Genomic DNA, 27,725 nt, shown 5'->3' with positions numbered 1-27,725 from the left:
CTGTACTATATATAGTATATACAGCTCTAAAAAATATTTTAACTGTCATAGGACATCTGATTTTTTTTCTTCATGTTAAACATTTCTAATTCCTGTGACTGTTTCTTATATATTATCTTGACCTCTTGTACACTTTTTTTTTTGGTAAATTCTCTGATTTGCCAAGATTAACCTATCCACACTAATAAAAGAAATATGCAAATTGACTGTCTCTCTGCTATTCCCACATGCCAATCAGGAGTGAATATGTAAATTAACCCAACAAAGATGGAGGCAGCCACAGAACTGGAGTGAGCAGGAGGCTTGGGTTGCTCCCAGTGATGGAGGAAGCCAAGTTTCCTGCCCGCCCTGGCTGCTCCTGTAGGAGTGGCTGAGCCGGCCCTGGTCTCCACTCAAGGAGGGCATGGGGGGGAAAAAAAAGTGGCTTGGGAGCCTGGGTCGCTGGGGGGTGTGGCCAGCATGAAAACAGCCCTCAGTCCCTTACCCAAGCTGGCCACACCTCCAAGGAGTAAGAATCCCCACTGGGGGGCTTGGCCATCCTGCAAACAGCCCTCAGCCCCTCACCCAGGCTGACCATGCTCTTATGGGGTGAGGGTTCCCATCCTGGGCATGGCCAGCCTGCAAACAGCCATCAGCCCCTCACCCAGGCTGGCCAGGCATCCCAGTGGGGACCCCCACCATGAAGGCATGACTGGCCTGCACACCCACCATAGGCCCTTTGCCCAGGCCACCCCATGCCCCAAGGGAACCCCCACCCTGATCCAGAACACCCTCAGGACAAACCAGCTAGCCCCCACTCGTGCACCAGCCCTCTAGCTATACCAATAAAAGGGTAATATGCTAATTAGACTGGGAGACCTTCCAGGAGACCTTCCAAACATTTTTCTGGACAAAGCCATAGTGTCAGGGCTGAGGTAGAGGCGCTTAGAGGCTAAGTGGGGACGGAAGTTGTGGGTGATCAGTTCAGGATGGGATGGAAGTTGTGGGTGATCAGGCAGGTTCGGGGGATTATTGGGGGTGATCAGGCCAGCAAGGGGTCCAGTTGAGGGTGAGCAGGCCATCAGTGGGGGTCAGTTGGAGGTGATCAGGACAGCTGTGGGGGCAGTTTGGAGTGAGCAGGCCAGCAGGGGGATAGTTGGGGGAGAGCACACTGGCATGGGGGACAGTTGGGGGTGATCAGGCTGATGGGAGGGGGGGGCATTTGGGGGTGAGTGGGCCGGCAGCGAGGGGCATTTGGGGGCGAGCAGGCCAACAGATATAGTGGTTAGGGGCAATCAGGCAGGCAGGCAGGTGAGCGATTAGGAGCCAGCAGTCCCGGATGGTGGGAGGGATGTCCAATTGCCGGTTAAGGCCTGATCCCTGTAAACTGGCAGTAGGACATCCTTTGAGGGATCCCAGATTGGAAAGGGTGCAGGCTGGGCGGAGGGACAACTCCCCCTACCCCCGCACAAATTTCGTGCACCAGGCCACTAGTCCTGTATAATAAAGGGCTAATATGCAAACCGACCAAATGGCAGAACGACTGGTTGCAATGCCATGCACTGACCACTAGAGGGCAGACACTCAATGCAGGAGTTGCCCCCTGGTGGTTGGTGTACTCCTGCTGGGGGAGCACTGCTCAGCCAGAACCCCTCAGCCAGGCTCACAGCTGGCTAGTGTAGCAGCGGTGATGGAAGCCTCTGCTGCCTCTGTGGCAGCACTAAGGATGTCCGACTGTTGGCTTAGGCCTGCTCTCCTCAGGGATTGGGCCTTAGCTGTTAGTCGGACATCCCCCAAGGGCTCCTGGACTGCAAGAGGGCACAGGCTGGGCTGAGGGACCTCCCTCTTCTAGTGCACAATTTTCGTGCACTGGGCCTCTAGTATATAATAATAATATTGCAACAGACCAGACATAATACTCCAAATGTTGTCTGCTCAGTGTCAGTGGAATTATTACTTTCCTAGGACAATATACTTCTGTTACTGGTAATGTAGACTGTTACTATTGGCTTTTTTTTTTTTCAGATCTATAGACACTCTTGGTTCTCATGATAGATAGTTCATGATGCCATCTAAAACACCAAGGCTCCAGTAAATAATTTATTGTATATTCAGATATTATTTTTGTGAAATCAATGAGAAATATATATGACTTCTACAGAATGTTGAACATAATTAGTATGTTCAGAAATGTTTTGAGAAGTTTTCAAGAATAGCTTTGAAAAGCTAAATCTTTAGCTTGTTTATTTATTCTTACTACCGTGAGGCTAAGGTTCCCTTGGGGCCTGGAGCATCTCGATATCAAAAAATCACCTTTGATATCATAGATCTAAGTGAATCCCAGGGCTTGTGGCAGTCTGAGGTAGCTGTTCTTCCTTCACCTCTAATTCTACCATTAGAATTCTATATTGTGTGCCATATCTTAATTTTTTTTATGATACTGTTTTTAAAAAAATATATTTTATTGATTTTTACAGAGAGGAAGGGAAAGGGATAGTGTCAGAAACATCGATAAAGAGATCAGCTGCCTCCTACAGGCCCCCCCCTAGGGGATGCGCCCGCAACCAAGGCACATGCCCTTGACCGGAATTGAACCTGGAACCTTTAAGTCCATAGGCCGACGCTCTAACCAGTTTCAGCTATGATACTGTTTTTACCCTAATTATTTAAAAAATTTTATGGTTACCTCTTAGTTAATTGAAAAGCTTTTATTCTCTTACGAAACTGCTCTGGATTTTGTAGGTTTTAAAAGTCTTGGTATGTTTTTTTTTTTTTTGGTAAGTAAACCTCATTGTACAAGTGAATGAAGGAAAGTCAGATTTGTTTGAAATGAAGGTAAGACACTAGTCAGGGGACTTACTCTAAAAAAGATTTTTTCCTAATTCTTTAATATAATTTTAATATTTTTGTTTTTATATGGTATACCCAATATAAGAATAAGTCAACTTCTTTTTATATTTGCTCCCATAAGATTATATGGATGAAATATTTATTGAGCACTTGCTTATATGCCAGGTACTCTTCTGGGTTTGGGAATAGGGAGGGTTCAACAGAAGGAAAAAACGTAAACAAAAATTATTTCCCTAATGGAGTTTATATTAGTAGGAGACAGGCTATAAGTAAATAAGGAAAAGTACTTTAAGGCTAATACGCTAAGTGTCTGAACATCTTACCTGTCGCTATGATACTCATTGACCACCAAGGTGCAGAGCTTCCACGCAGGAGCTGCTGAGATGCAGTGACTTGGCAGCAGTAGTTTTTGGGTGATGCACCCCGAAACCAGAGTGGAGGGAGCCCGATTTCTTGCCAGGCCCCTTGATTCTACTTTTGGCTGTGGGTTATGTTGTTGCTGGGGTACTGCCAGCTCCGAATCTGGTTTATTGCACACTTACATTTGCGGTCCACACCCTGTATGACAGCAACTTTGCAGAGTGCCCTCTTGCACTCCGGGACCCCTTGGGGATGTCAGAGATCCCCACAGGCCAGGCCAAGGGACCCACCTGCTAGAGGGATCCCGCTCACTCCACAGATGCCAGCTTGGGACCATGGGAGGTTGGCTTCAGGGTGTGTCCAGCCTGTCTTGCCCAGTCCCACCCCGCCGGCCACCTTCTAATTAATTTCCTTTCAATGTGCACAAATTCATGCACCAGGTCACTAGTGATGATGATAATGCTGTATAGAAAGTTGGAACGTGGAGAGAGTATGGGGGTATAGTTTTAACGAGGAAGGCATCATTATAGAAGCTGTTGTTATAAAAATTATACAGTAGGAAATATTATTTTAACTCTTTCAATTATGACATTCAGAATGAGCAGTGGACCTCTAAAATGTTTGTAGTCGCAGTGGTTCTGATGCCATACTGCTAGTGATGGTGATCACTAGTTGGCACCATGCATGGCACCATGGAAGGGCCAGAGAAGCTGCTAGAGCACCTCTGCTCGGCTCTGAAACAAGGTCAACCAGACATAATGATGAGGGGAGGGAGGAATAAAAAAAGAGGAAAGGGAGAATAATTTAAGAAGAAGACACTAGGTTTTTATTTTGATTTTTTAAAAAGTTACACAGTAACTTTTAGCTGTTGGTGGTAGCTTTAGGTTCCAATAGGCAGCATCCACCAGAATATACCTGATTCATAAGTGCATTATAGTGGTGACTCATTTTCTTTGTTAGTCTTTCACCCAACACCAGACAATTAAATTTGAGTCTTAACTATGATGCTGATGTGGTGATAGAATATTTCTTTTTAGCGTTATGTCTTTACTAATGTATGCATTCTGTCCATTTTTTAAAGGTAGGTTGTAAAAAATGTAGTCAGCTGTCATTAATAGCCTTTTAATTATTTGTAATTTTTTTTTTCTTAATGATGAAAAGCCATTGCATTTCAATTTTTTATGTCACTTTGTAAAGTAGTTTGGCAGTTTCTTTTTTTCTTTTTCTTTCTTTTCTTTTCTTTTTTTTTTTTTTTTTAAATATAATTGATTTTTTACAGAGAGGAAGGGAGAGATATAGAGAGCTAGAAATGTCGATGAGGGAGAAACATCGACCAGCTGCCTCTTGCACACTCCCTACTGAGGATGTGCCCACAACCCAGGTACATGCCCTTTACCGAAATCGAACCTGGGACCTTTCAGTCTGCAGACTGACGCTCTACCACTGAGCCAAACCGGTTTCGGCTGTAATTTTTTTTTTTTTTTTTTTTTTTTTTACTGATGAGATAGAGGGGGTGGGGGGGGTGGGGAGAGAAAGAAACACCAATTTGTTGTTCCACTTACTCATTTATTGGTTGATTTTTAAAAAAATGTATTTATTTATTTATTTATTTATTTTTACAGAGAGGAAGGGAGAGGGGTAGGGAATTAGAAACATCAATGAGAGAGAAACATGAGAGAGAAACATTGATCAGCTGCCTCCTGCACACCACACCGCCTACTGGGGATGTGCCCACAACCAAGGGATTGAACTTGGGACCTTTTCAGTCCGCAGGCTGACACTCTATTCACTGAGCCAAACCAATTAGGGTTATTGGTTGATTTTTTTTATGTGTCATGACCTGGTATTGAACCTACAAGGTGGCATATCTGGAAGATGCTCTAACCCAGGGGTCCTCAAACTTTTTAAAGTGGGGGCCAGATCACGGTCCCTCAGAGAGCTGGAGGGCTGGACTATATGAACTACTAATTCCTACTGTAACACCTCGGCTGCGCTCACTGCCCAAAAAACCTGGCGGGCCGGATCAGACTCCTCTGCGGGCTGCATGTGGCCCGCGGGCCGTAGTTTGAAGACCCCTGCTAACCAACTGAGCTACCAGGTCAGGTCATGTTCATTTGAATTTTCAGTTTTGTATGTTTCAGTTATAGTCTTGGGAAAGAATGTTAAAAATATCAAACATTAAACTACCAACTGATAAAACAGAAACATTTAAGAATTTGTTATTTTTAAAGCTGTGATTGTTTTTGAAAGTAGTTGTACATTTTAGGAAAGGGGGAAGAAGATTGTAAAACCAGAAAATTTTCTTTTTCTTTATTCTTGTCTTTCTACTTGCTGTGTATACTAGTAGTAGGAACTGACTAATAGGAATGTCTGAGGATTTATTATGTGGTCATTTATAGCTATACTAGAGGCCTGGTGCACAAAATTTGTGTGGGGACTGGGGACAGGGGGAGGGAGTTGTTTTCTATGCCCAGCCTGCACCCTCTCCAATCTGGGACCCCTCAAAGGATGTCCTACTGCCAGTTTAGGGATTGGGCCTAAACAGGCAGTGGACATCCCTCTCACAATTCAGGACTACTGGCTCCTAACCGCTCGCTTGCCTGATTGCCCCTAACCAATTCTGCCTGCCAGCTTGATCGCTCCCCTGTAAGCTTGATTGATGCCTAATTGATCGCCTGCTGGCCTGATGGCTCCCAACTACCCTCCCCTGCTGGCCTGATCACCCACAACTGCCCTCCCCTGCTGGCCTGATCACCCACAACTGCCCTCCCCTGCTGTGGCCCGCCTCCTCCACACAGTGCGGAACCGCAGGATCCCCAGGCCTCAGAGCATGGAGCAGCCCCCAGGCCCGGCCTCCGCTGTGTGTGTGCTCAGCCATCTTGTGGATGCCACTTAGGCTTTTATTATATAGGATAATGTACTACTTCTTAGTGTACAAAGCAGTGAACTGATTATTTAGGACTTCATTAAAGTAAGTGACTAGCAGTATAATCAACATCTAAATACAGATAAGGAAGAGTATACAGAATTTTAGGCAGATGGCCGAGTATCAATCAGAGTTGTTAAAAGAACATTCAGTTGGATGCTTCGTGAATAAATAGTTTTTGCAAATTCATGTTTACCTTGCACCTAATAAGAAACATAATTAGACATACTGGTTGTAATTGTACTTTAAAATTAAATTAAGTACTGGTTGTAATTGCACTTTAAAATTGAAGTTCTAACTGATCGATTGTAATTATGTATTATATATTTATTTTAAAGTTGTCCAAATGTTCATATCTTAACCATTTGTACACCATAAACATCTATAGACGCAAGTGGAGGACCTTTTTTAATTAAATTCCAAATATCGTGGCAGTTAACTGGTTAAATTGCACACTGTGTTAGAAGAGCTTCAGATAATAACATGGCAAGTTTAAACTTTTCCTTTCATACTTTCTTTTCTCCAGTGTTCTATTGTGAGTGTGTGCTTTTTGAAAAATTATCTTTTAGGCTTAATGGGGCTGTTTGAAAAACGTCGCTTCAGAAAATTCCTAGTATATATTGCCAACTTCGATGAAAATGATGCTAGAACATTTGAGGGCATTGATCCTAAGAAGACTGCAATGCGAGAGGTGTATAAGAAATTTGATTTGGGCCAAGATGTTATAGATTTTACTGGTCATGCCCTGGCGCTTTACAGAACTGATGAGTAAGTTTTCTGGTTTTTAGATTTATATATTTTTTGGAATGCTAACTGAATTTCCTAGTCTCCAATGTGGAAATTCTAGCTAAACAAATATATAGTCATGTCATATACTGAAAGAAGAGGTTTTAGTTGCAAATTAATGTTAGAACCTTATCAGTAAAATGTAAAGGTAATGAGTTGAAATCCCTGCAGAAAAATATCTTAAATTGAACACGAGAATGAAAACCGAAGCCTTTTGTAATATTTATTTCCTCTTCTCCAGCTATTTAGATCAACCATGTTGTGAAACCATTAACAGGATTAAACTTTACAGTGAGTCTTTGGCAAGATATGGCAAAAGCCCATACCTTTATCCACTGTATGGCCTTGGAGAGCTGCCACAAGGATTTGCAAGGTAAGAGCCCATATTTAACCTACTTGCTAAAACCCCACTGATTCTGAACTTCATCTTCAACAGAAGTATATGAGATATGGTTGTGAAAAATGAGACAAGATATACCTGTGAATAATGAGATGCTTTTTATTTTTGAAGTAAAATTCACATACAACGAAACCACAGAGCTGCAGTAAAAATGTTTTTTGATAAATGTGTAAACTTGTGTAATAAAAACTCCAGTATTAAGATAACATTTTTCTCATTCCAGAAAATTCCCTTGCATCATCTCATAATCACCCCCCCAACCATAACAATTACATTTGTAATTTCTATCACTATAAAATACTTTTGCCTGTTTTTGAAGTTTATTTATTGGATAATACAATATGCACTCATTTGTGTCTGGTCTTTGCTTAATATTTTTGAGGTTCATTTATGTTGATACATATGCTGGTGGTAGTTCATTTAAAAGGTATTGAGTAGTATTCCATTATGTGAATATACCCTCTTGCCTTGATGGATACTTGAGTGATTGTACCACTTTATACTCAGCAATGCCTGAGAAGTTTAGTCGCTCTATATGCTTGTCAACATTTGTATTTTCAGTCTTTTTAAATGAAATGGTTTCTCATTATAGTTTTAATTTATACTTTTTGAGGACTAATATTGATCATCTTTTCATGAGCTTCTTGTTGGTTAGTATAATTTTGTGGTGTGATTGTTCATGTCATCTGTACATTTTTAGAGACTGGGTTGTCTTTGTTTGTGATATGTAGGAAATCTTGATGTATCCTGGCAGCAAGTCTTTTGTCAGCAAGCATTATAAATGTTTTCTTCCATTCAGTGGCAGAAGCTTTACATTTTTATGTTGTAAAATCAATAAATATTTTTATTGATTTCAGAGAGGAAGGGAGAGGGAGAGAGAAACATCAACGATGAGAGAGAATCATTGTTCGGCTGCCTCCTGCACACCTCACACTGGGGATCGAGCCCAGAAATCAGGCATGTGCCCTGACAGGGAATTGAACCTTCCTTCCTCTCCTGGTTCATGTCAATGCTCAACCACTGTGCCATGCTGGGCTCTTCCCCCCTCTCCCCCTCAACCCCCAACACAATGTTGGGGGTCCTAAGAAAGCTCAAGAGCATAAAGATGTTCTCTTATGTCTTTTTCTAAAAGCTTTATAGTTTTAGCTTTGTGTTTCAATCAATGTATGGGGTGAGGTAGGGCTCATAAGTTCACTTTTCTCATACCGATATTTAGTTGTTCTAGCACCATTTGTTGCAAAGATTTCTTTTTCATGCTGTCTTGGTGCCTTTGCAGAAAATCATTTGACCATATATATGTCTTTTGTTCCAGTGATGTATTTAATTTTCCTATGCCATCACCACACTGTCCTGAATATTATAATTTTATAGTAAGTCTTGAAGTCAGGTAATGCAAGTCCTCATCTTTGTTCTTTTTCAAAATGTTTTGGCTATTTGAGGTCTTGTATTTCCATATATATTTTAGAACAGGTTGTCAATTTCTAGAAAAAATGCTTGCTGGGATTTTGATCAGGATGAATTAAATCTGTAGAACAGGAGGGTAGTACAGAATAAAGGGGGCTAAATATTTGGTGACGGGAAATGACTTGACTTTGGGTGGTCACACAATGCAATATACAGATTATGTATCATAGAAATGTACACTTAAAACCTATATGATGTTACTTACTAGCGTCATCCAATAAATTTAATAAAAAAATAAATTTGGGGGAGAGTTATCTTAATAATATACTGAGTTTTCCAATGCATGAATATTCTCTCTTCATATATTTAGGTTTTCTTTGTCTCAGCAATGTCTGGTAGCTTTCATTGTCGAGATCTAGCATTTTTTTGGTTCAAATTTAGTCGTAAGTGTGATTATTTGATGTTGCTGTTAATGAAAGTTTATTTTTAGAGTTGTTTGCGGCTAATATACAGAAATATGATTTATGTATATTGACATATCTAGTTTTATACATTTCTTAGGATTTCCCTTGTACACAGTTGTCTCATCTTTGAACAGAGATTAGCTTCTTCTCTTACAACTTTTGTGTTCCTCCTTTTCTTCCCCTGCCTTTATGCACTGGCTAGACTAATAGAAAAATGATGATTAGAAGTTGTGAGAATGGACATCCTTGTTTTGTTCCAAGTCTTAAGGGGAATGTTTTCAGTATTTTATTATCAAATATGTTTTTCTAGATTAAATTTTTTTGTATTTATATCTTGCTGAATTTTTATTATGAAGGGGTATTGACATTGAATTAATATTGCAGAGTAGGAGGAAGTGAGGTGGGGAGAGAGAGAAACTTTGATGTGAAACAGAGAAATATTGATGGGTTGCTTCCCTAATATAACCCAACCAAAGCTGGGGATTGAACCTGCAACCCAGGTTTGGATTACCCTCGATCGGAAATTGAACCCACGACCCTTCAGTGTTTGGGCTGATCCTGTAACCACTGAGAACACTGGTCAGGGCTATCCTTTTAATTTTTAAAATTTAGTTTGTGTGTGTATGAATTTGTGTATGTTAGCTGTCAATACTACCGTGTTTCCCTGAAAATAAGACATCCTCCGAAAATAAGTCCTAGCGCATGGAAAGATAAGACATCCCCTGAAAATAAGACCTAGCACAACTTTGGGAGAAAAAATTAATATAAGACACTTATTTTTGGGGAAACAGGGTAGTTTATGTGTGTGTGTGTGTGTGTGTGTGTGTGTGTGTGTGTGTGTATATATATATATATATATATATATATATATATATATATATATATATATAGTGTGAGTGTGTTTTTTTTCTTTTAGCTATTTTCAAAAATTTCTTCAGGTTTTGGCACTTTCACTAGGATTTGTCTAGGTGTGGTTTTTCTTTGCATTTGTTAAAATGCTTGAACGTGTTAAGTTCATTTTTTTAAATGAAATTGGTAATTTTTAAATCACTATCCTCTTCAGATATTTCATCCCATATTCTTTTCTCTTAACACACCAATTATTTATACATTAGATGGTTGGTGTTATTCCATAGGTCATTGAGGCCCTGCTCATTAAAAACAAACATTTTTATATGTTGATTTTTATTTTTTAAAATATGTTTTTATTGATTTCAGAGGGAGGGAGGGAGGGAGGGTTAGAAACATCAGTGATAGAGAATCATTGGCTGCCTACTGTACACTCCCTACTGGAGATGGAGCCCTCAACCTGGGCATGTGCCCTGACAGGGAATTGAACCTTGACCTTCTGGTTCATAGGTCAACACTCAACCACTGAACCATGCTGGCTGGGCTGTACTGATTTTTAGAGAGAGAGGCGGGGGCAGGGAGGGGAGAGAGAGAGAGAGAGAGAGAGAGAGAGAGAGAGAGAGAGAGAGAGAGAGAGAGAGAGAGAGAGAAGAGAAAGAGAGAGAGAGAGAGAGAGACATCAATTTGTTCCAGCCATTATGCATTCATTGGTTGATTCTTGTGCCTACACTGGGGATCGAACAACCTTGGCCTATCAAGAGGATGCTCCAGTTAACTGAGCTACTTGGCCAGCACTGCTAATTTTTTGGTCTATTTTTTCCCTCTCCTTACTTCATTGGATAATGCCTGTTCATTTGTCTTTAAGTTCACTGACTCTTGTTTCTCTTATTTCCAGTAGGCTGGTAATCCCACCCAATGAGTTTTAATTTTTTTTTTTTCAATATTGTACTTTGTAGATCTAGAATTTCTATTTTCAGATATAATTTATCTTGTGAGATTCTGTGTAACTCATTTTGACTCTCCTAAATATATTTATAACATTCTTGAACATGTATCTTTGAACAAGGATGTTTGCAAATTTTTTTTTGTTTTGTTTTATTAATCCTCACCTGAGGATATTTTTCCCCCCCAATTTATTTTTGGAGAGAAAGAGAGGGAGGAAGGGAAGGAAGGGGAAGAGTGAGAGACAGAGAAGCATTGATGTGAAAGAGGTTGCCTCCCATACATGCCCAAATTGTGAACCTGCAACTCAAGCATATGCCCTTGATGAGGAATTGAACCCACAACCCTTTGTGCACGGGCTGACACTCTTAACCACTGAGCCATCGATCCAGTTATCCTTGATCATATTTCTAATAGTTGTCTTTAACTCTCCTCATTTTTTTTTAATAGTAGTAATATGCATCAGTTTATGTTGATTGCTTATCCTCTTTGGATTTTTTTTTTTTTATGACTTGTAATTCTTAGTGTATACTAGACATATATGTTGGAGTCTTTCTCGAAAGAGTATTAATTTTCAAATAGGCAGATAAATTCACTTTGAATTTTGGAGGTTTGATTTTATGCCTTTTTAAAGGGGATCTTTTGTTCTTGGCTGACTTTTTGTCTTGGTACAGTAGGTGTGGTCCTAGGCTTTTCTTGGGAAGCTCAGGGTGTCTGCCAGGATCCTAATTTAATAAGGCAATTTCAAACTTAAGACTCGTTTGTCCTTATGACCCACAGCTGTAATCTCTGCTCAAGTCTTTTTGCTTTTCAGCTGTTGCTTTTTTGCTGGCTTTCTTGGAGTCTTCCTCATATGCAAGTACTTCTGGAGTTAGTTAAGGACGGAAGAGATTTTAGAGATTTGGTGCTACTGTTTGTAGGATTCCCCCTCCTCCAAGTCCCCAATTTTCATCTCCATTAACAACCCCAAGTTCTGTCCTATGTCATCCTACGATAGTAAGACCACAGGCTTTTTGCTTCTTTCCTGCTTGTCCATATAAACTACATAAAGATTTCATCCAGTTGCCTCCTTTCAAGTATTTCCCCCAGTCTCTGCCTGCGTTTAGTCACTGTCCGATGCCTCTTGATAGTTTTATTTATATGCAAGAGGATTAGACACATTTAAGCTATTCTTTCACTATTGGTCTGTTTTTTTTCCCTTACTTGATACTCATTGATTATTATACATTTTTATGTAGTTTTCATTACTTTTTATAATTGATGCTTTGACTTTTAAACTAATGCCTTTTAGAAGAAAATTGAGCAGATATATATTTCTTATAATTTAATATCTAAGAAAGTAGACTTTAGTAGTTGAAACAATTATAAATTACCAATTGTAATTTAAAAATTTTTCTAGGCTAAGTGCTATTTATGGAGGTACCTACATGCTGAATAAACCAATTGAAGAAATAATTGTGGAAAATGGGAAAGTGATTGGTGTTAAATCTGAAGGAGAGGTAAAGTAGCATTTACAATTAAAATATACTGTGTTCTTATGAAAACATTATTTTTAATATATATTTTTAATATATTTTGATTTTTTTACAGAGAGGAAGGGAGATAGTGAGTTAGAAACATCTGAGTCATCAATCAGCTGCCTCTTGCACGCCCCCTACTGGGGATGTGCCTGCAACTGAGGTACAGGCCCTTGACTAGGATTGAACCCGGAACCCTTCAGTCTGCAGGCTGATGCTCTATCCACTGAGCCAAACCAGATTCGGCAAAAAACATTATTATTTAATAAGTACTTAAATTTGGTATGGACACTGATGCTAGATTTCAGACTACATGGATATCTGATTTCTTATAATAAACTGGTATTCATTATGATTAAGGACTAGTAATTGAGTTTGTGCTTTAAGAAAACAGATCAATACTTTGTTGTGTTGATTGTTGCTTCTTTTTGAGACTATAAAATATGCACTGTGGATGAGTGCTAAGTGGTATACTGTGGGTTGATGCCTGTCTCAAATTTATTTAAATTTAGCTTTGTCAGTACCACTTATATTTGTTAAAATAGGGCTTATTAAACAATTCTATTTTGTTATATTATATATATATATAAATAAATAAAAGCCAAGTGACCAGAACGATGGAATGACTGGTTGTTATGTGCACTGAGGTGGCTGGCTGGACCCAACTGTGCATGAATTTGTGCACTGGGCCTCTAGTAATTTAATAAATTGTTAAATATTAACGTTTTATATATATATATATATATATATATATATATATATATATATATGCTAATTTCAGAGAGAAAGGAAGTGGGAGAGAAGAGTTAGAAACATCAATGATGAGAATCACCAATCAGCTGCCTCCAGCATGCCCATACTGGGGATTGAGCCCACAATCTGGGCACGTGCCCTGAGAGAGAATTGAACCGTGACCTCTTGCTCAGCCACTGGCATTAATGTTAACTTTTAATTTGGGGTTCATTTGTGGAGCTGGCTAGGTGGAGTTTTGAGTAGTGCCTAACATTTGGATTGAATATAAATCAGTTAATTAAAAAAATACATATTTTTATTGATTTGAGAGGGGGGGGGGAGAGGGAGAGGTAGAAATGTCAATGGAGAGAATCATTGATCAGCTTGCCTCTTGCATGCCCCCTACAGGAATAGAGCCCGCAACCTGGGCATGTGCCATAACTGGGAATTGAACTGTGACCTCCTAGTTCATTGGTTGATGCTCCGTCACTTGAGCCACACCTGCCGGGCCATAGAATCTTGTTGAAGGGCATATTCTGATTCAGTAAATGTTGAGAGGTGGGGCTACATTTTCTTCCAGGCTCTCAGGCGTGGCAGATGTTATTGGTCTGCAAACCAGATTATTCCACTTCCATGAACTATCGCCTCTTACAAATAGAAATGCTCAAAAAGGAAACTCAGAAACTAAGTTATAAAGAACACACACACACATTTTCTTTTTTATTGGTTTGAGAGGAAGAGAGAGGAGTAGAGAGAAACATCAGTGATGAGAATCATTGATTGGCTGCCTCCTGCATGCGCCACACTGGGGATGGAGCCTGCAACCGAGGCATGTGCCCTGACCAGTAATTGAACTGGCAACCTCTTGGTTCCTGGGTCAATGTTGAATCACTGAGCCATGCCAGCTGGGCACAAAGAATATTTTGGTATTCCATGGGTTAAGACCATATAAGCAACACTCAATAAATAGTTGACCATCTGAACTTTTACTTTTGCAGATCTTTTGTAAACTACCTTATGCCTTTTAGCATAATAGGTGTTTGGGAAATCTAATCATTTTAAATATTCACCTGAGGATATGTTTTTATTGGTTTTAGAGAGGGGCGGCGGGGGTGTGTGTGGGGGTATTGATTGTTGCCTCCCATATATGTGCCCTAACTGGGATTAAGCCTTTAGCCTTTTAAGTTTACGGGATGACGCTCTAACCAATTGAGCCACCCAGCCAGGGCTCAAAATCCTTTTTATTGCAGGTCCCCACCCCCCCCCCCCCCCCCACATTCTTTTTTGCATCACATAGCTGGTGCTACTCAGGAAATTTCAAGGCTTTGATATACAAGGAAAGTAGACTGTAATATATATCTTTCAGCTTAAGTTTTACTTAGAAAGCATAGTGTTAAAATGAGAATGATTTTGGTTGGTTTGTATTAAATTTTCAAAGCTTTGATGTAAAGGGGAAGAAGACTAAAATATGTATCTTGCAACTTAAGTTTTACTTAAAAAGCCTAGTGTTAAAATGGTATTTTGGTCTGTTTATAATGCTAGTACTACTTATGGAACATTTTACTAAAGAGTCTTTATTTGATACTTCTCATATAATGACAACCCTTAATTACATTGTTTCAGTTTGTCCTACAACCACCCTTTGAAATTTCAAAAAGCCAGGATATGAACATTGATCTGCTAGTTCTAAAACTTCTGAATACTGCAACAGTTTTCCTAATATTTGAATAGGGTTTAGAATTAATGAATCTGTTCCAGGTAATTTGTAGAGATTGTTGGCAGAGAGAGTTTTAATAGTTATCTTATGGTATCACTATACTGTCTAAAAACATCATGGACACAAAATATTATAACATCTTTAAATGTTTTATTACAGATTGCTCGTTGTAAGCAGCTCATCTGTGACCCCAGCTATGTAAAAGATCGGGTAGAAAAAGTGGGTCAGGTGATCCGTGTTATCTGTATCCTCAGTCACCCCATCAAGAATACCAATGATGCCAACTCCTGCCAGATCATTATTCCACAGAACCAGGTCAATCGGAAGTCAGGTAAGTTTTGGAAATCAGATTTTTGTAGAATTTTGGTAGACAAAATTTACTTTGTATTTTATCCAGTTTTATTTGCTCTATTAGAGTGAAAAAGCCTTAGTTTTTTTTAACAACATATGATGGATCCCTTTTATTTAGATCCTAAATCATCACATTAAATGGTTAAATTATCCTAGGAGTCCTGCCTCAGGTTTGCATCCACTGCTTTGGACCTTTGAATTCCACAGAGGCTGAACTAAGATGATCAGTTCAATTCTCCAGTTCCAACATTATGTGCCTGTAAAGGTTTAGCTTGTTAGTGACGCCACTATTTTGAGATGATAGTGGTGCTTTTATGTCATTATTTGTAAACTTATTATTTATATATAATTTTAACAGTGTGCTAGCATACAACTTAAATTTCTCTAAAATCAGAATTTCTAAAATAGTAATTCCTGATTTATTTGCTTTAACCAGCAGTTTTCATCTACTACGTCTTCCTGAAGTCCTAAATCTTTTAACAAATATTCAACTATAAAAAGGGGTTTTTGGCTTTGAAATAATTAAAAGCCACCTGTGTTTAATTTTTTTTTTCTGTATAGGGATCCAAATCACAAAAAATTTATTACTAGAACAAAGGGACTTGTACTAAAGTAACCTTTAAAGGGTTTCCACACAGTTTCCTTGGTCAGTGAAAATAAAAGGGAGCTCAGTAATTGTTTTCTATTTTGGAAGTTAATGTAGTTACTTAGTGGTTGGTATACAGACAAGTAGACCTATGGAATTATATGAGTTTATTATGCCAACTCAAGAATAGCTTTTGCTGATTTGTAATTTTATATTAAATACGTGAGGAATCAATATATTGATAGAAGGTCCCCACTTAACGATGGTTTGACTTAATGATTTATAAAGTTGGTGCGAAACTGATTAATTATACAACATTGTTTTTAGCACCGTATTGAATAAATTGATATATTCAACATTATTACAAAATAGACTTTGTGTTAGATGATTTTGTCCAATTATAGGCTAATGTAACTCTTCTGAGCATATTTAAGGTGTGCTAAGCCAAGCTATGATATTTGGGAGGTTAGATGTATTAAATGCATTTTAACTTCCAGTATTTATGATGGGCTTATCAGGATATAACCCCACTGTTAGTTGAGAAGCATCTATACTTAATGAAACCTTTCTAAGCCATTCAAACTCCTTTGCAATGCAAGGTTCAGAGAGACAGAGACCCCAGAGCAGTTAATACGGTTTGCCAGGTTTCCACCATAGCTGTGAAAATGCTGGGAAGAGAAATTTCATTTTCAAGTCCAGCAGTTCACTGCCACATAAATCCTTTATCTCCAAAAGGCTAAAAAGCTGCTGAATATTTGCATATTCTATGTCTGACCCTTTTTGCCTCCATGTACACTGAACTTAAGCTTAGAAGGTACTGTCTATTCTAAGTAATTTTAATTCACACCTCGAGTGTACACACCCGATGCCCACGTTTTACAAACCTTGGCAGTGAGATGGCATTACTTATTTCCAGATATCTATGTCTGCATGATCTCCTCTGCACACAATGTGGCAGCACAAGGGAAGTACATTGCCATAGTCAGTACAACTGTGGAGACCAAGGAACCCGAGAAAGAAATCAGACCAGCTTTGGAGCTCTTGGAACCAATTGAACAGAAGTAAGTGATGTGTTCATTTATATCAGTTAAAATCCTAGATTAATTTTGGCTTCATGGTGGGGCAAACCCAATGAGAAGAAAGAAAGAGCCATCATCAACACCAATCTCATCTTGGGTTTTGAATTTCAGGCAATGCAGTGAATGGGTGTGGGGTCAGCTCACCTGCTCACTTAATTCTTTTTCTCCTTCAGATTCGTTAGCATCAGTGACCTGCTTGTACCAAAAGATTTGGGAACAGAAAGCCAGGTAAGCGTGGTGATCTGAAAAGGGTATTATCATGTTTTATTAGGAGATTTCCTTAGTTTCAAGTATTTTTAATTTTTATTTTCAGATCTTTATTTCCCGTACATATGATGCTACAACTCACTTTGAGACAACCTGTGATGACATTAAAGACATCTATAAGAGGATGACAGGATCAGAGTTTGACTTTGAGGAAATGAAGCGCAAGAAAAATGACATCTATGGGGAAGACTAACAGCAGCACATGTTATCATCTAATTAGGACAGACTTAAAATTTGGCAAATAATGCATATTGTATGAAATCAATATTGTAAGGCCTGCTTTTATAATCCAAACAGAGAGATTGCAGAGCACTGCATAAGTAAATATTCCTCCCCTTTCTAATATCATGTATTAACTTGTATTCATGGAGTGGCTGTTCAGAATTGGCAGGTGACCATATTCTGTACTGTTTAACCAATGCTGGCTTTTTTTTCTAGTAAAGGATAAGTTTTAAAAAAAAACATTGTGATACTGACGCAAAGATCTTGATACAGTATCTGTATCTTTTAATCAGTGTAGCCTCCACAGTTATGTGTTTCTGCTGCTCAAGAGCTGGACCAGTACAATTTGCGTGCCATCTGTCCTCAATATTAAGCAGATTTGAAATCAAATATTTCATAATTTGGGAGAGTGTACCGAAGTCTTCACTATAGATTTACATTTTGGTCCTGTCAAGTATTATGATAGTGTCCACGTAGCCTCACCACAGGTTTGGTTTATGTGGGCTTAAAATTCTAACAACTCCAGACTTCAAGAGTCATTTTAGGGGAAGCCTGTGTGGTGTTTTAATCTAATTGATGAGTGCAAAGGAGATAGGAACCTATCACAAAGCAGGTAAATGTAGAAGCTTCTATCATATCCCAGGTGTGGCCTTTTCACGGACCAAGCTGCAATGCAGTATTGATTTGACAGAGCCTCTCCTTCAATGATGTCTGCCTCAAAATGGCTCCAAATGATTTCTGTACTGCAAAATAAAGCCAGACTCTGGAAACCAAATCCCTCTCGATTGGTCTGTTTGTTCCCTGATGTTTAGAGCTGTAAGTATTGTGCTGACCATGATACAGTTGTTTATTTCCCTTAGTAGAGCTGTAACTGATGCTAGGAGAGATGCTGGAGTGGAATGCTCAGTTACTAACAGCATGTGAAGATTCAAACTTGGATGGGTAAAGAAGCAAGTCTGGCTTCCCTGTGAGTAGACCCTAAATTAATTTCTTGACTCGTCTTGATAATATTTTAGTTTTTTAGTTAATCCTCACCCAGGGATATTTTTCCATTAATTTTTAGAGAGTGGAAGCGAGTGGGAAGGACAAAGAGGGAGAAACATTGATGGGGGAAAGAGACATTGATTGGTTGCCTCCTGAATTCGCCCCAACCAGAACCAGAGATGGAGTCTGCCACCAGGATATGTGCCCTTGACTGGAATTGAGGGCCTTTGCTCTAACCACTGAGAAAACTGGCTTAGATATTCTTAGTAGTGGTTAACAAGTACTCTTTTTGTTTAAATGCAAGTTAATTGCCTTTGATAATTCTTATAGGTTGCATTTGTAAGAGAACAAGGTAATTATCAGATGGATAGATGCTTTAAAGATTTTCATGTAATTTAAATTGTAATTAGAAATTGTTTTTAACTGGGATCTCCTTTCTCTAATAGCATATACAGTACTAGCTATTGGACGAATGAAGACATCTTAATGGTATTCTTTTTTTTTTTTTTTTTTTGTAATATATTTTATTGATTCTGTACAGAGAGGAAGGGAGAGAGAGAGTTAGAAACATCGACGAGAGAGAGGCATCGATCAGCTGCCTCTTGCACACCCCCTACTGGGGATATGCCCTCAACCAAGGTACATGCCCTTGACTGGAATTGAACCCAGGAGCCTTCAGTCCCCAAGCCGACGCTCTATCTATTGAGCCAAACTGGTCTCGGCTTAATGGTATTCTTATAGGCTTTATATTGATTCTTATAGTTATGTTTGAAAGACATATGATTAGGACACATGACTAATTTGTTACAGTAATTAGGATAATAATTACTTAGATTATTTGATTTACTTTAGCTCAGTTTCTAAGACTCACACTACTCATTTTGGCCAGATAATTCTTTGTGATGGGGGACTGTCCTGTGCATTGTATGATGCTTAACAGCATCTCTGATGTAACTCTACTCACTAGATGCCAGGAGTACCTCCCTAGCCTGAGAACCAAAGTGTCTTCTAGATGTTATACTATATCCTGAGGGTCAAAATCACCCAAGTTGAGAACCACTGCTTCATGTTAGGGGTGGGGAACCTTTTGTCTGCCAAGGGCCACTTGGATATTCTCAGGCCATACAAAACTGTCAACTTAAAAAATACAAAACTATCTGCCGAAACCGGTTTGGTCCCAGGTTCGATTCCGGTCAAGGGCATGTACCTTGGTTGCAGGCACATCCCCAGTAGGGGTGTGCAAGACTCAGCTGATCGATGATTCTCTCTCATCGATGTTTCTAGCTCTCTATCCCTCTCTCTTCCTCTCTGTAAAAAATCAATAAAATATATTTTAAAAAAATACAAAACTATGAACTTAAAAATCAGCTCGCTATATGGTCAAACATGCAATTTGTACAAACTGGTTGGTATTAAATAGAAAGCAAAGATATTAGGACTTTATGTCCCAGGCCAATGGAGTACAAAAATGACAAAGGCACAATTTCTGGAAGAGCTTATAGTCCAGGTTAGACCCATTGTTCTGTGACTTGGTTAAGTGTTAAAGAAATGGTGTTATGGGACTGATGGCCTTTGGACTGGATGTTGAAAGGCTTTTCAGTCTTATGGGAGACAAACATTTGAGGTACGACTTTAAAGATGACTATACTGGACAGATAGCACCTGACAGGTGGTAGTAATAGGTGCTCAATAAATGTTTCCTTTTCCTTAGTAATTTCAAATCAACTCAGTGTTATGATTCTCTTATTAGAATCCTATGCTTAGGTGAAAATAAAATGGGTTTCTAAGAAAAAGCTAGTGTCAAATAATTAAAACTCATAAATAGTGAGACTGGCACTTTTGTTTATGTAAGAAGTATATAAAATAGATGAGTGGCTTTGGAAAGAAGTTTCTGTATGGAAGTCTAATGGCCCCCATAGAAGGGCAAGATGAAAAGTCCTATGAATACCCTTTTTTCTGTAGCTTGCAGCTCAGTGCACATGACCTTGGGAGGGGAAAGCACTGGGCGGGTTTGCTGGGACTAAACTGACAGATCAGGGCCAAAATGATATAAGTGATAGCATTTCTCTGAAACCCAGTTATTATTGCTTAAGTGGCCTAAAAAGTGATACAACTCTCCTGACAAACTAATTTTTGCTATGAAGTTCTTGCAGAAACAATTGATTTTTCAGTTGTCTTTATTAGAAAAATGAACAAATTAGTTATAAAAACCTTTTGTTCTAAATAGATGATAAGTGTCTTACAATTTTTTTTGCTTGGTTTTCATGTTTAAAGATTTTAATTATTTTTAACATCATAAATAAGTAATTTTTCTCAGAGTTGATTTTATAAGTGCACTATTTACAAAATAAGTGGAAAATGACAGTTTATAAATTTGTGCCATTTTGGAAAAAAGGTTAGCTTTATGTAGTGTTTGAGTAACAGCAAATGAAACACTTAGAGATTATAGTTTTTACAAGGGTAGTAAAAACCTTTAAAACGAATTAATGTGCATTACTTATATGTTACTGATATTAACATGTAAAAACAAAGCTATTGGTTAAAATAGACAAATTTTTGCTACAACTGAATAAACATGTTTATGAAATTATTTTTAACTGTAAATTCAATTGATAGCTTTAAATATTTAATACTTCAGCACAAAGTGAAATGTGTCATTGTAAATGAAGCTAGACTAAACAAAATGTAAAAAAATGAAAGAAGGAATTTCCCAAGTTGTAGAACATTGATTTGTTTCAATTATGAGAGGGGAGACTTTTTTAATGTGTCTTAAAGTTTTTCAAATAAAAGGGAAAATACTAATTTGTTGTTGGCATCACTGGTGTCTAGGCAAGCTACAGTTGAATAACCTGGTCAAATAAAATTGATGATAATTTCATACTTAAAACAAAATAACCAACCACTATTTAATAAGTAGTATGCTACCTAATAGGAAAGTTTCTATGCATTATTAAGATTACATCATCTGTCTTCTTGGTGATCAGGATGAACTGCAGGTGAAAATGCACATCACAGAGAAAATGGGTAATTGGGTTGGTTATTTCTTTCATTAGTGTATACTTTAGAATTTCACACCTATATAATAATTTTTAATTTATAGGATGGTAACATATAAGTTAAAGAATAGAGTTTTTCAACAACTGGTTCCCTCATAGACACAAATGTCAGTGTCTTCCTTCAATTCCAGCTGACATTGGAGAGTTATAGAAAAAGTGTTCTTACCAATAGCTACTCCTAAATGGAGCGGCTACTTTTTGTATATTTTCAATAAAGTTATTTACATCTGTAACAAGGATGCCACTATTTTCAAAGACTTCTCTGGAGACAGGCTTTTCTGTAAAAAGAAAAATATCCCTTTTTGGTAAAAAAATTCATTAATGTACTTTATAAAGTATAATTGACATACAATATTATATTAGTTCCAGATGTATAACAGTTATTCAACATGTTAATGTACCTTTTTAAAAATAGCAGAACTCCTATGAAACTTCCTATAAGGGAAGAAAAGGGAGTCTGGTTCTAGGGAAGAAAAAGGTTTGAAGCTTTGGGAGCAGCCCCTTCCATGGGAGGTGGGAAGAGTGCTGGGAAAGCACTGATGAAATGACAACTAGAGCCATTCCTTAATTAAAATGTTTGGTGAAGATTCACATGAAACATTAAAAATTAGGGAATAAGTATAAAAATTAAATAAGGAGATAATAGAAAGAAACTGTTTGAGGACTATTAAATAGACAGTGCCCCTCACCCAGCCTTTATCAGACTAACAGCTGATCTTGGATCTATATCCACATTTATCTTACGGCATCCAATGACTCCTCATATAAGGACATTTCTAGAATTGACCCATTTGGGCATTAACTGATTGATGATATAAAACGAAGCAGCACTAAGGCTGTGTGCCTTTACCTGTTAGGAAGACAGCAAACCTGGCATGGATGTGCTGAATTTGCAGGTTTAGTAGACATTTTAAATGTTCTGTTTTGGTTGATGACCGAGAGTCACACTGGTGATAATGAAGCAATTCAATGATATTTGCACTTTGGTAGGATTTCAATATTAAGTTCTTCTTATGTGCAATTGAATCCACTCTGGAAAATACATAGAAATGTTAAATTCAGGTTGTTTCTTTTTTTACTGTATCTTAGTTTTGTTGTTTTATTCCAAATCTTCTCTTGCCTTCATTACACTTACATTCCTAGTTTAACTACTTCGATAAAACCGACTGAGATCCTTTGTCCCTGTTCTTTTCCACCATACACTTGCCTTCCTAGAAGTCATTGTCTTGATGCATTCTTGAAAACATTACAGGCGCATTATTTTTGCAAATACAGATTTTAAAAAAATAGCATTCTGATTCCAAGGAGAAGGGACATCTGCACATTTATCTACTACCACTTCCAAAAATGTCACCAGGCAAGCTTCATATGAATTTCTAGTGGACCTCTTTGGTTCCTAATCTGTAAATTTCTTTAAAACCTCTTCTCTATACTTCAGATTAAAACAATGTAGCAGCTGGATTTTCCTTAGTTTCTCACATTCTTTTAAAACTTATTACCTATTTTTTTTTTTTTTTTTTTACAGCAGAGGAAAACGTTTCACTTTTAAACACCTCTATCTCTGCTTCTTGATTCCATCTCTCTAGTCAGTCTTCTCTATCACATCCTCCCTCATGTTTGCTGGAGAAAACCAAAATCATATGTATCCCCACTACGGAAGCGACAAGCACTGTTCACATCACAATGGTGAATTTCCTTTCAGACTTCTATATCAATTTACAATTGGCATCATACTGTACTTAAGATACCAACTTTTCTGTCTATTTCTTATTGTTATAAATAGGAATCTTTATATGTTTCTACTTACTGTGTTAAGTTCTGTGTCATCATTTTGCAAATATTAAAAAATCAGACCTTGGCTGGTATGGCTCAGTGTTAAGAGGGTTGGCTAAGCACCGAAGGGTCTCAGGTTCTATTCCCAATCAAGTTACGTGGGTTGTAGGTTTGATCCCTGAACCTGAGTGTGCAGGAGGCAACCAATTGATGTGTGTCTCCCCCATCATTGTTTCTCGCCTCACAACCCCTTCCCTCCCTTCCATTCTCTCTAAAAATCAGTGGAAAAATCAGAAAACAAAATTAGCCTAGAGATGGAGTTGAGGCTGGTTTTGTAGGTATTGATAACCATTAGTGGCTATAAACTCCTCTGTGGTTTTGAAAAGTTAGTATTTTCTTTTGGTTTCAATTATAGATAAAAGTTGAAAGAATCTGATAGGTTTTCATGAGCTCTTATTATTGCCAGATAAGCACACTTTGAAGAGCATATTACTGTTCTGGCTAACTCCCTGTGAATGTGTGGTCACAGCCTGGGACCCTGTTAACTCTTGGTTGTCCTCCTGTCCTAGTGCCTCCTAACTATAAGCCTTGTCTGAACTTCTAAGCCATCTTTCAACATCTCATGCACTTCCATGGTTTGTTTTCCTTTGGAGAAATCACTGTTGTTAAACTCAGTAATGGGCATTTCAGAGATGAACATCCTGGAGTTAAAGCCTATTCACAACTGACTGACTCCAGGTTTGACCTAAGTCAGGCCTGTGATTGTGTACTCTGTATGAAGTTAGGGCGAGATAATTAAAGTAATACACCGGGCCTGAAACAGTCATTTAACAAATGGCTTGTCAGATCTATTCTTTTCCCAGTCTGTCTCTGAGCTCCAGGCCTTTCCCCCCAAACCCATTAGAACCTGGAGGCACATCTTTGATATAGAGGAGCTACTCTCAGACCCCAAGTTCCTTTAGCCAAGAAATCAATAAATACTTTTCTTAAAAGAAAAAAATCCCAGCTGTAGAATGGCAGGCTGGCTCAGTTGGTTGGAGTGTCCCATGCACCAAAGAGGTTTTGGGTTTGATTATAACAAGTCAGGGTGTTTGCCATCAATATTTCTCCCCCTTCCTCTCGGAGGATTAAAAAAAATCCCAGCCACATGTTTAGAGATTGCCAATTGGCAATCTATAGTTTAAGGGTAAAAATCAATTTTCCATCCTAGGTATAACTGAGGCAACTTAAAAAGCATTAATGTGGCAAGCCTGTAGTTCAATTTATTTTTTATAGTTCATGGTAGCAGAGTCTGAACTTGACTATAGATATTTTAGGATCCCTATGTCAGACTTCTGTTGGTCTGAGAGCGCTTTTCACAGTATATGCCTATAAACTTTGGAGTACAACACAAAGCTTTCAGTGAATAATACGCCCTGCTATAAAAACAAAATCCAAAAACCAGTCAACAGATCTAAATACTGTGTTTAGTGATGCAGGTGATTTCCATTCCAGTACAAACTTAACCTTGAATAATATCAGTCCAGAGCACATCGAACATTTCAGGGCGAATCACACGGTATTTCCATATCCTCCTGTCGAAGAAAAGGGAAGGACCCCCACCCAAACCCTCACCTGACATCTGGCCCTACCTTACATCTTCCTTTAGCTTCTTATTTTCCCTGTAGTGAAGCAACCATTTCCATCTTCCATTTCCATTTAGTTTCTCCAGGGCTTTCACAATTTCCTTTAGTTGAACTATAGGATAGAATAAGTTGTGTTTTAATATTCTTGGTTTTCTATTCAAAGCCCAGAATTTATTACTTGTAAAAAAATATAAGACCTGTGTTTGAGTGTATACCATCATTGCCACTTGTGTGGCTATACAGGATCCCATATTACACTTCAAAGATACAGCAACCTGCGCCCTCGATTCAGCCCTACTTATTCATACCGCAGTAGGAGAGAGCTCTGTAGAGAAAGCATTGCATTTTCTAGCAATTAAAGCTCTGAACGTGTAGAGATCACATGGGAGGTTTTGTTTGGTTGCAAAAGCAAAATCCACATTACTAAATACAGAATCTACAAATATTTTTCAACTCCAGTTTCCATGCACAACTCATGCTTGTTAAGGTACATCTTCTTGATCTTCTAATCCAGAAGTTGTGTATCCACATTCTGTTCTAATGTGGTATCAGAGCTAGGGCAGGTTTTGATCATACATAAAAGTGTCTGCTCTGTGCTCTGACAATCTCTTAGGTCAACTCAGAGTTAGGGTTATTGACTGTTCATGCAATGGACTAACTACATGTAATTTAGGTAGATCCTCTGTCCCCACAGATCCCAATCTCCAATTGACCCTTGAACAACATGGTTTGAACTGCTCAAAGTATAAGTAGATGCACATAGCTCAAACTTACGCTGTTCAGGGTCAACTATATGTGAAAGTTTAAGCAGATAATTAACACGACTTTCAGTAACCATTTTTTTAAGATTTCCATGTCAATAAAGTGTAAGGGTGATAGCAACAGAAATAGAAGAGGGCTGATTCTAAGCAAAATTAATCTGTAGCTGATTTTAGTAAGTGAAGAGAATAAAATTTAACAAAATCTCAAATTTGTATGACTATTTTAGCCACACTAATGAGAGAAGGAACTTAGGAGCTGGTTAGTGGTAAGGACAATCAGTAAAACAAGGGAAGTTAAGAGCATGCATATTGGGAATGAGAACTATATAAAAAACGGCTTAGTATAGCATATAGCAAAAATTAAGCCCTCAAGAGGTGGATACTGATATTATTTTGAGTTGATATTTTTCATGAAATAGCACTTAAGAAACGGGAGGAAATTAAAAGACTAACCTAATGTTAAAGTTTCTAATATTCTGTCATCTGATACCACAAAGCCTCCAGTCCGAAACAGCTCTTGGAAGGTGTAATTGAGAATATCTTCAGAGCTGTCTACTCCAGCAAAGATGACACTGGGAAGATGCTTCAGCTTCAACAAACAAGGAATCTATTAAACATAAAAAGATCCCACAATAAAGATAAAGTTTACTGGGTGGTTTTTGTGATTTTTCATCCGAGGGTTTCAAGATTCAGAAAACTATAAATACTTTACCTGATGCACTGATATTCTACCACACATAAGGAATATTAACTTAGTTCATCATAAAACAAGTAAATACAAAGTCTCTATAACTGCAAAGGTTGGAGATAGGGAAGAGTATACCTGAGATTTTAGGGACCTGTAATCAGGCAGGTAACATGTTAGCACCATCACTCCCTGTCTTCAGCTTCACGTGGTGTGGGTGCTGTAGGGATCGTTACTACCTACTGACAGACTACGCCCATAAGTTAGATCTTGTAAGAAGCAATTACTTTTATGCAACTACCCTGTTTCCCTGAAAATAAGACAGTGTCATATTAATTTTTTTCTCCCAAAGTTGCGCTAGGTCTTATTTTCAGGGGATGTCTTATCTTTCCATGTGCTAGGTCTTATTTTCGGAGGTCTTATTTTCGGAAAAACAGGTAAATATAATAAAGTAATAGGTAATAGGTAAATATAATAAAGAGTTAAGAAAAATTTATATAATTTATTACTATTAGATGAAAATTTATGAGTATCTTTTTATAGTTCTGCCTTAGTTAATTATTTTGAATAAAAAAGGCGGTAACAAGTCTGATAATTATAGAGTAACAACAGCCTGGAATACATTTCTTTGTAAGAAAGATTTCCAAACCTACTTGATGCAAATGTGATGATATATCTTCATTTTTTATGATGACCATTAGCGTATCATTCTCTCTGTGAAAAGCTTGACAGAAATGCTGAGGTTCAATTTCTGTATGGCCTCCTTTCCTCAGAATATTCTGAAAGATTTACAAATAGCCATTACTAAAAGAAAAAAGAAAAAAAAGGATGCTTGCACAGAACTTTTATAATTTACTAAGAACATGAAAAAGCACTTCCTGTTAACTAAATTATATCATAACAAGGCAACAATAAATGGCAGTTTGTCTTATACTAAGTGAGCTTTCACCTGTAAAAGAAATGACTCCTCAGTATCACTAAACAGTTGGGTTTTATAAGTTTATTTCAAAGGCAAAAAAAAAAGAGAGAGAGAGGGAGGGAGAGAAAGAAAAGAAAGAAGAGAAAATGAAAACCTTGGCCAGTGTGGCTCAGTTTGAGCACCATCCTATTCACTGGAAGATCATATGTTCAATTCCCAGTCAGGGCATATACCCAGTTTGCAGTTCAATCCCTGGTCTGGGCATAGATGCATGGGAGGCAACTGGTAGATGTACAACACATCGATGTATGTCTCTCTGCCCTTCCTCCCTCTCTAAAAATCAATTTATAATATAAGAAAGACAAACACTATATAATATTTTTAAGGCCAATAAAGTATCAAAGCTGATTTTTTTTTTTTTTTTCAAAGCTGATTTTTTTTAAACCACCAGACTTAATATATTGAGTCTCACCCTCTTCAAGTGAAATTAC

At 38.1% G+C, this 27,725-nt stretch overlaps 3 protein-coding genes across 5 annotated transcripts in view; 2 read left to right on the top strand and 1 right to left on the bottom strand.

Moving 5' to 3' along the window:
• Positions 1 to 18,206, top strand: part of GDI2 (GDP dissociation inhibitor 2) — a 44,960-nt gene extending 26,754 nt beyond the window's left edge. Inside the window, exons 5-11 of the mRNA XM_084868639.1 lie at positions 6,685 to 6,883; positions 7,143 to 7,274; positions 12,360 to 12,459; positions 15,086 to 15,257; positions 16,780 to 16,924; positions 17,116 to 17,170; positions 17,256 to 18,206. Of these exons, the coding sequence (XP_084724765.1) occupies positions 6,685 to 6,883; positions 7,143 to 7,274; positions 12,360 to 12,459; positions 15,086 to 15,257; positions 16,780 to 16,924; positions 17,116 to 17,170; positions 17,256 to 17,402 (950 nt within the window). The 3' untranslated portion in view covers positions 17,403 to 18,206. The remainder of the gene's footprint in view (positions 1 to 6,684; positions 6,884 to 7,142; positions 7,275 to 12,359; positions 12,460 to 15,085; positions 15,258 to 16,779; positions 16,925 to 17,115; positions 17,171 to 17,255) is intronic.
• Positions 1 to 27,725, top strand: part of ANKRD16 (ankyrin repeat domain 16) — a 181,345-nt gene that overhangs the window by 85,490 nt on the left and 68,130 nt on the right. The gene's annotated exons all lie outside the window — the stretch shown is intronic.
• TASOR2 (transcription activation suppressor family member 2) overlaps positions 18,083 to 27,725 on the bottom strand; it is an 84,321-nt gene continuing 74,678 nt past the window's right edge. For all 3 annotated transcript variants that reach the window (XM_084867708.1, XM_084867706.1, XM_084867707.1), the window contains 5 exons: positions 26,969 to 27,094; positions 26,084 to 26,237; positions 24,876 to 24,981; positions 22,322 to 22,503; positions 18,083 to 21,749 (listed from right to left, as the gene is read on the bottom strand). In XM_084867708.1, the coding sequence (XP_084723834.1) occupies positions 21,634 to 21,749; positions 22,322 to 22,503; positions 24,876 to 24,981; positions 26,084 to 26,237; positions 26,969 to 27,094 (684 nt within the window). In that variant the 3' untranslated portion in view covers positions 18,083 to 21,633. The remainder of the gene's footprint in view (positions 21,750 to 22,321; positions 22,504 to 24,875; positions 24,982 to 26,083; positions 26,238 to 26,968; positions 27,095 to 27,725) is intronic.

This window comes from Pipistrellus hanaki (genome assembly GCF_964339955.1).
Source record: "Pipistrellus hanaki genome assembly, chromosome: 1".
Taxonomy (NCBI): domain Eukaryota; kingdom Metazoa; phylum Chordata; class Mammalia; order Chiroptera; family Vespertilionidae; genus Pipistrellus; species Pipistrellus hanaki.
This window is presented reverse-complemented; position numbering and strand designations above follow the sequence as displayed.